This window comes from Platichthys flesus, chromosome 9, assembly GCF_949316205.1.
Source record: "Platichthys flesus chromosome 9, fPlaFle2.1, whole genome shotgun sequence".
Taxonomy (NCBI): domain Eukaryota; kingdom Metazoa; phylum Chordata; class Actinopteri; order Pleuronectiformes; family Pleuronectidae; genus Platichthys; species Platichthys flesus.
In genome coordinates this window covers 6,123,653-6,132,635 of record NC_084953.1, presented here as the reverse complement: position 1 = coordinate 6,132,635, position 8,983 = coordinate 6,123,653, and the positions used below count along the sequence as shown (strand labels likewise).

The window sequence follows — 8,983 nt, the reverse complement described above, 5'->3', positions numbered from 1 at the left end:
CTGAGGAGACGAGAGAGGGAGGCGTGGTTAGAGGTGAAGAAAGACGCATAGCACTTATACGATATACTTGCTGTTTGCAACCTGCTACTGGTATAATTCACATGCTATGGTAAAACCTGTGTTACAGGAGGATTCCAGTAGAGGGCACACCACAGAACTCAGACAAAAGATCGTAGAGTGCTTCGCTCTATCTTCGACTCGGACCAATCTTAATCCCAAATCTCGAAATTTGGGCGTGGGAAACATAAACAAAGATTGCGACACTTGAGAAGATTAACATGTGGCTTCATCCTGTTCCCACAGACGACAGCAGCAGTGACACGTCGTACGACTTGTCTCCGAGAAGATGAACAAAAAAATGAAAGTCAATAAGAAAGTGGGGGGGAAAAGAAGCTGAGTAGTTAGTTGGAGTTTGACGATGCAAACATCCTGTGTGTGTGTGTGTGTGTGTGTGTGTGTGTGTGTGTGTGTGTGTGTGTGTGTGTGTGTGTGTGTGTGTGCGTGTGTGTGTGTGTGTGTGTGTGTGTGCGTGCGTGTGTGTGTGTGTGTCTGTCTGTCTGTGTGAAGGTCTCAGCCTCCAGGAAGATGGAGCCACAGAGTCTGTCTGAACCTCTATATATACAATCTATGGTCTGAACAAACAAACAAATGTAAATCTCGCTTGAAACAAGACTTAGCTGGAGCGTCTGGGTCGTGTCTGTCTGCTGACGCCATCGCACACACTCTAAATCTTGTGCTCCTCGTTCTCCACGTTCTCCTCGTTCTCCTCCTCATGCTTTTTACTGCCTTGAACTATGACCCGGACTGAAAGCAGTGCTGTAACTCTGATTCCACATCTCAGACGTATGTGTGATTGGGCTGTTTACCTGTCTAACATAAATGGAGGAATACTTGTCTATTAATATTTGAGCTAAACTGAGCTTTGAAGGTTTATTTTATTTTATCAATAACAATATAATTCTAAATCCATTTATCTTGAAATGTATTCTGACATGTTCCAATTGGTCGGTTTCAGGGGTTTCAGATGTATTTTCACTTGGAACAGACTTTTTGCTTCATCTTGAAACACGCCCTCTAAAGTCAGAAGTGATAATAAAGGTTTTGAATCTTTCATTTCACTCAAGCTGCTCACTCTTTATACTTTAAAACTGGAAAACTGTGAAACAGCTCAGACGTCTGACGTGTCAGCTGCTGCATTGGAGTGTGAATCTCCTTCACTCACATAGTAGTAAGTGTTCCAGTCCGTGGCGGCAGGGTGTGCGTGCGGAGCAGCCGCTGCCGGGTGTGGCGCCCCGAGGAAGCCGGGCATCAGTGGCATGGTGCTGTAGGCCGGGAGCACGGCGGCAGCTGGCAGGACGGCTGGTGGAGGAGCCGCTCCGTTGCTGACTGCGTGCAGAGAGACGCCCAGAGGCTTACACACGTCCACCTCCTGTGGGAAACACACAGTTCAACACTGCATCACAGGAAGGACGTAATAAAGACAATAAGAATAATATCTCTAGATGATTCTGTTGTCAGTATTGGTGGAGTATTTGACATACATCTCTGTTTAATTATGCAAAAACCACAGAACCCATTCCCTACCATTGTTGACAGAAACTGTCAATTTCCTAAACGTGTACTTTTACTTTTTATTTTGTCCCATTTGCTTACATGGAGCAGGCATGGTTTGTGACCTATACACTGGCCAGTCCCCAGGGGGCGAGTTTCCAGTTTAGTTTCTCCAGGAGCTGTCGAGCAGACCAGAATACGACTCTGCTACCGGAGGATAACCACAAATGTATCTTCCAAGCAAACACACACAAACACACACACACACAGGCAGCGTCCCAGAGCCTCCAGCAGCAGATCAGTGTGGCACCAGGTGTGTGGAGACGTCTGGGATCAGCTGCTGGGTGCCGAGTGATGTGCTCGCTCTAACTGGGTATCGGTGTCTCACACAGAGGTCACACTCTCCAAATAAACACACACACAACCTGCATGTAAATACCAACACGCTGCTCCGAGAGCCGCGGCCCAGATCACTTACACCTCAAGACTTCCTTTCACTCTCAATGCTCAAGTTTCATTTTAACAAGCACTGTTTTTAATGGAACCTTTCGGATATCGTGAATCAACTTTTTGGGGGGGATAAATTGTACAAAAACAAGACATTTTAAGACTAAATAAATAAATAAAACAATAAATATGTGAGCAGATCCCAGCTTAACGCTCTATCGTGTATTTGAAATGTATAAAACAGCTGAGCTCTCTGCAGGAGGCCGAGCGTCGTCATTAAATAAAAGCTTCAGCAAGAAAACAAGTTTAAAAATCCATCACAGATGCAAAGTTTGGGAAAAGAAGACTCCCTGCTGTTGGAAGTTTTTAAAACTATTCCCCATAAAGCATCACGCTTAGAACCAATGCGAGTTTAGATGATTAAGACTCATTTATCGTGTTAAAGCCAATGATGTGTGTGTGCGTGTGTACCTTGCTGCCGTAGGCCTGGTTGGCGGCTGCAGGTTGGGAGTAGTACTGAGTGACCGCCTGCATGTAGGAGCTGTAGTCCCCATAGGTGGCCACCGGGGGAGGCTGGAACACAAGAAGGTCGGTTTACTCATCCTGCAGAGGGCGCTGTTTTCAGCTTTAATTCACAGTCGTATGCAAATATCAACCCTGGAAAGATTTGCTGTTAAACTGATTTTGAAATGTCAAACAAAGAACATTACAACTTCTGCAGTAAACACATTGTTACAGTATTTTCGTCAAGAACTAGCAATTATTTGAAAAACAGAATGTTCATTTTAGTTTCCTATCCATTATCTATGCAAGGTATCCTGTAGGGGTCGCTAGTCCCAGTGGCCATTGGGTCGAGAGGTGGGCCACACTCTGTCCTACCATTGGTCAGCCTGTGACAAACAAGTTAATGTGTGTGTGTTTTTGTGTGTGTGTTTGTGTTACCTGTGTGTGCTCCTTAGTGTAGTCTGCAGTCGTGCTCTCCTGTGGAGCAGCGGTGTTGTAGCTGTGAGCTTGTGCTGCTGCCTGGTAGTGCTGGTACCACTGCTGCATGGCCTCCTGTGGAACAAACACATCCCTTCAGGTGAAAAGCTTCTGGAGCTGCAGACAAGTGAATGTTTGCACGGTCATTTTCTTGTCTTTGCTGATTTTTATTCGCCTCCTTGTCTTTTTATTTGTCTTTCTGTCTCATCCATGAACCATTGTTCCTGAGGACAGCTCCAATCTCCCGTTCCTCTAGCTCTTCTCGTCTTTCCAGACAAATGAAAAAAGGCCGTTTTATTGGTGAACTAATTATGAATCATTTGTTTAAAATTGGGCTTGCAGCTTGCTGCAAATATCCGATATGTCACTTGCTGCTGGAGGAGGCAGTAAAACGACGAGGTGAGACGGAGAGAGGGAGGATAAAGTGTCAGGAGGAAAGAAAGAGGGACAAAGACAAACAGTTGAGAGGCTTCATGACTTGTTTAAGAGTGGAGTGCTGAGAGAGACAGAGAGAGGGGAAGGTAGCGGGGACAGATGAAGACACAGCGTACTCTCTCATTCTGTCTCATCTCCTCCACCTCCCTGCCTCCTCCTCCAGTCACAGCTCACTGTCCCCGCTGCACTCATCCATCCTCTTATTACGCTTCCATTCACCGTTCAGCCCCGAGCTCTCTCACATTCTGGGCCCCGGCAACACTGGGAACGGGCAGACCCCGAATCCATCCGTCTAATCACCACGTTTCTTCACTTGTGCAGTACCTGTGTGTACGCCTGGTTGTACTGGCTGTAGTCGGTGGAGGTGTCGGTGCTGTACTGGGCAGTGGTTGTCGGTGCAGCGCTGTGGGAGAAGGAGCCGGAGGCCTGGGAGGCGACGGGAGCCACGGAGGTGCTGTACATCCCAGAGCCAGGCTGTCCTCCCTGGGTTTTACTCCCCACCGACCCTGAGGAGCCACGGAGCAGACACACAGGGTCAAATAGCCTCAAATACATATTACACAACCTCTTCTAGCTTGTTCCCTCATGAAGAAAACCACCTGTAGTTAGATTAGATTGACAACAGTTAACCACTCCTGCAATATTATTGGTAAAAGATCATTTGTATTCTAAGAAAAATGTTGTGTTAAAGCTGAGAGTCCCAAACAGAAGACACATATCGCAGCGCCGCCTTCAAATCTTAAAGGCAGAGTTTCTGACAAGCAGAGGACACGTTTCTGTTTGGAGAAGTTTTATTACCTCCTTGTTTGTTCGATGTTTTGTTTGTGAACAAGATTACAAAAAAACTACAGGACGGATTACCATGAAACTTGATGGAGGAATGAGACATAAGGGAAAAAGGAACCTTTTCAATTTTGGCAGAAACTGGATAAAGGGTCATATCCAGGACATATTTTGTAAACATTTGTGTTTTTTGACATTTTCCTAATTTTCAAAGGAAGGATTTTGTGCAGCTTGATTCACTTTAGGCAGCCTGTTGGGCAGAGATATGCCCCCTAGTGGTTGCCAGTCCAGTTTTCAGTGCATCAACCCAACACTGACAAAATATAATACTTTATCAGTCCCACGGAGGGGAAAATTTGACTGAGTGAGTTTACCTTGCAGAACGACCCCTGGCATGACACTGGCCAGGTTCAGGTACGGATTGGAGGGCATGCGGACCTCTTTAGGAGGATCCCCCAACAGAGAACTCTGACCACAGTTCACCTGAAGAGACAGAAGGATTCAGGTTGTGTTAGTAACAGTCTCACATGAAGGAACTGCACGTTAAAGCCTTAAAGCTTCCTATATCGGTTCAATCCTTTGATTTCAACATCTGGTGTGAAACAAACAATTCTGTAACCGGTGCCATCAACGCCAACAAACCAACTTCTACATAAGGTTTTTAAGTTTTTGATGAAGTGCTTCGGAGGCTGTGGAAACCTCGAAGGTTATTTCTCTCTGTTAATTACACGTCTCCTCCATTAGAGAGACTTCAGGGACGACAGTGCCGGGACCTGAATCAGTTCCCTGAAGAACTTCAGAGCTGTGATTATCTCTGAACACTGACCTATTATGGCTGATGATGTTAGCATAGCAGAGCTTTATTTTATTTAAGGCCTAGTTGAAGAGATTTAGATAAAATTAAGTCTTTAGGTGAACAGACAGACTTCAGGTGCACCTCATGGGGAGATTGAAAGGTTATAAAGAATTAAATTAAATAGGCCACATAAGCTGAGGGAGAGTCACCTGGATTTGTGTGTTTTTTGTGTTTGCAGTGCTCACCATGCTCCCCAGGGGGCAGCCATCTGCACTGTTGTGATGGCCTGTTGATGTGTACACTCCTCCAGGGGGTTTGGGTGGCGGGTGCCCGAGGCCTGAGTTAGGTATACCCAGGGCATAGCTCTGTCCCTGCACCTGGGAGCTCACCATCGTCCCGGGAGGAGCCGGCTGTCTCTCGCCGGAGGACGAGGACGGGGTGGTGGAGAGGGAGTGGGCGCCGAGTTGTTCTCCGGCTCTACTCTGGAGGTACGGCATCATACCCGCGGCTGACACCACCACAGTGGGATTGTGGGTTGGTGGTGGCACTGACTCCTGACTCAACTCTGAAGAAGAGGTAAAGAAGACCAGGAAAAGAAAGGACGGGGAAGGAAATGAGAGGAGAGGAAATGAAACACAGAGACCAGGCAAAGGAAAATATCAAGGAAAAGGCAGGAAATTAAGAGAGGAAAGCACAGGAAAGAATGAATGGAAAGGAAAGGAAAGAAAGGAAGAGTTGAAAGAACAGGAGAGGAAAAGACCAAGGAAAGGAAAGGAAATGAAAGGAGGAAGGCAGAGAAGTAAAAGAGAGACAAGAACAAAAACGGATATAAAGTAAAGGAGATCAGGAGATAGGAGAGAGAACACAGCCGAGAGAAACAAAGTAAAGGAAATCAAACAAAGGGGAATGAAGGGAAGGAGAAGAGAGAAGCCAGATAAACACATGAAATGTCTCAGATAAGCATCAGTGTCTCCGTCTCCTCTGGACAGAGACGAATCGCTCAGACGACTGGAAGCCGATCTCAGCCCGACGTCACCGCAGAGCCGCTCGTAATATTTCAGAATGGGTTCATACATCACCACTCGGGTTTTATTTACAGCCCCGCAGTTTGCTCCACACTCCCAATATTCCACTCACTCCAGGGTTTAATAAACACACATGCATTCACACAAGCACACACAAAAATATACACCATTTAAAGACGCACACTCACGATCGCGCTCATTATAAATCCAATATTGCTGTGAAAAATGGCCTCCGCAGCACAATAAAACAATCAGCTCTAACAAGCCTTGAGCAAACAATCCCAGCTGACACATGCACTGATAAAAGCAGCACATTACACACACATACTGCAGACACAGACATACACACACACATGCAAACTTCTCCTGTTTGTGCACACGCTGCGTCTGCGATACAAGATTTCCATTTAAAACCACTCAGCTCCTCTCGGCTGGAGATTTGAATTGTAAATGTGTTGTCGTACAGTGATGAACACAGTGTGGGACGTTCAGGAATCTGACACCTGCCAATAGACTTATTAGAACATATCACACGTCCTGTAACATGTGTGTAGTACTGTCATGTCCTTTCTTACTTCACGTCTGTTCACGTAAACTTCCCGGAGGAGGAAGTGATTTTAATGAAGGCGAGAAACAGTAATGATTCAGTTTAAGTTTGTGGTTTAAAGGTTTGGTTTTCTCGATGTACTGAACATCTCTATAAATGGTAAGGCAGAGATGTGATGATGAGAAACTGAGGCCGGGAGCTTTGGCACGGGGGGCGGGGGGGACAGCGTTTTGTCCACTAACCAGAGGGTCGGTGGTTTGATCCCCAGCTCCTCCAGTCAAGTGTCCCTGGGCAAAATGCAGAACCTAAACTTGTCCCTGATGCCTGCGCTACTGAGGGATAGAAGAAGCACAGTGTACATAGGGCTGTATGAATGTGTGTGTGATTGTGGCACTTTGAGTGGTCGATAACATGGGAGAAGTACTAAATAAATCATGATAATAATACTTTATAAATTATAACAATGATTTCTTGAATTTTTTAACTACAAAAAGCAGCAAAAGAAAAAGTCATAAAAAGGATAAGAGTGCAGGCAAGTGCAAGATCTGGTTCAAGGCTTAAGCATAGACAGAATGTTCAAGTTTTCATAAATACAGATTCTATTAAATGTGGTAAACGCAGCACGGCATAAAGCCCGGTTGTGTCTCACTTGTTTGCTGCGATTACACTTAATCCTCTGATGGAGGCAGAGCTCTGAGGCTCGGCCCTGCTTACCTGTAGGCGAGTCTCCCAGGAGGCCTTTCCCCAGAGCCACGAGGCCTGGAGGCCGCAGAGACAGAGCTTTCTGCATCAGCAGCCTGGACGGGTCCCCGAGCAGACTGGAGACCTGAGGGGGAGGAAGAAGAGCACGATGAAGAGCGTTAGGCACAGAGAGAAGGAGAGTATGAAACAAAATATGAGAGGCGGAGGGGAAAGTGGGAGAAAGACCGAAGAGCGGATCAATCATATGAGAGAGAGTGAGAGGAAGTGAGGGAAGGAAGAAGTGAGAAACAAACTAAGGACACAGTCATATAGGTGGAGGATTAGGGACACTTACAGGGACAAAAGACATTGTGTATTTCGAGAAAAGTCACAATATTTTGAGAATGAAGTCAAAACTGTACAAGAAACAAGTTGTAATACTATGAGAATGAAGTGATAATTTGAGGCTACGTGTCTTTTTACAAGGGGAATGTTAGAAGATCAAAAAAGGTCTCATGGACCTGGAGGAAATCAACTCTTGGAGGAGGAAATGCTTTTCGACTGTGATGGTTGTTACATCTGCATGATATTCAATGCTGTGATCCTCATAGATAACTTTTTTGTTGGATAAAAACTCTATTTTCTCAATATTACAACTTAATATCATGAAGTTATTATCGAAATCTCAAGGTTTTCTCTCCTCAATATGGCCCCAATGCTCAGTTGTAGTATTCTGCATTGTATCATTCTAAATTGTCAGTATTCAGATCCTAAAGAACAACATCAGTGACTAAACTTTCACGTCAGCAGTTGAATGAAACATTTCCAAAGAAAATATGCAAATCACAATGTGGAAGTAGATTTTTAAAAAAACCTGAACGGAGAAGTGGCGGTTCGATTGTGTCACGTTTGGGTTGTTTGGTTTCATTACACATCAAGTGTTGAGGTTAAAAAGTGTGAGAAAATACATGCACATGACACACACACACACACACACACACACACAAACACACACAGAGGTGTCTTACACTACTGATGCGCTTGTCTTTGATGTGAAGGAGCTGTTGCTGTGCGAGCTGCATGTGCAGGAGGTTCTGAAGGACGAGTCCATTACCGAGCATGGCGTTCTGCAAAGTGAAGGAGGAAAACAAGTGTTGGTGAAGCAAACTCACACAGACACACACACACAGAAAACATTCTCCCACAGATGCTGATGTGGTGTTGACCTGGTGTGCTTTTCCCAGGGTGAGCAGAGCTGTGGTGAGGGGGGGTCTGAGGAAGGGCATGCTGCTGTGACGGCCGTACTTCCCTTAAAGACAGAAACAAAATAATATGAAACAGTCACTAATGCATTAATCAAACATCATCTCACAGGGGGAACTATGATCAGACAGACCCATGAGTCATTTACAGCACAAATCACATCACAAAGGTAAAGCACTGTTATTGTGCTGATCCACACAACAAGAAATGTAACTTTCTGAAAATATAAAACTTTTATTTTGAATTGAAAAGAAGCTCAATGAAGCTGAAAGGTTAAAAAACGAATCAATAGACAACAAAAGCAGAGAAATTCTCATTTCAACCTTCTCCGAAGAGTCGATCTTCATTTAGTCTCAGACAGAAACCGTTTTGTTCAAAACCGTCTGTGTGATGCAACAATGCAAGACAGACATTGTGTAGTCAGTGAAACTGTGTGTTTAGGGCAGTTTAATGTATATTACTAATAATTGTCAG

At 45.0% G+C, this 8,983-nt stretch overlaps 1 protein-coding gene across 1 annotated transcript in view; it reads right to left on the bottom strand.

Moving 5' to 3' along the window:
* raver2 (ribonucleoprotein, PTB-binding 2) overlaps positions 1-8,983 on the bottom strand; it is a 66,562-nt gene that overhangs the window by 7,022 nt on the left and 50,557 nt on the right. Inside the window, exons 7-15 of the mRNA XM_062396190.1 lie at positions 8,473-8,555; positions 8,275-8,373; positions 7,280-7,391; positions 5,239-5,558; positions 4,572-4,680; positions 3,739-3,920; positions 2,941-3,054; positions 2,470-2,571; positions 1,223-1,429 (exon numbers count right to left, since the gene is read on the bottom strand). Of these exons, the coding sequence (XP_062252174.1) occupies positions 1,223-1,429; positions 2,470-2,571; positions 2,941-3,054; positions 3,739-3,920; positions 4,572-4,680; positions 5,239-5,558; positions 7,280-7,391; positions 8,275-8,373; positions 8,473-8,555 (1,328 nt within the window). The remainder of the gene's footprint in view (positions 1-1,222; positions 1,430-2,469; positions 2,572-2,940; positions 3,055-3,738; positions 3,921-4,571; positions 4,681-5,238; positions 5,559-7,279; positions 7,392-8,274; positions 8,374-8,472; positions 8,556-8,983) is intronic.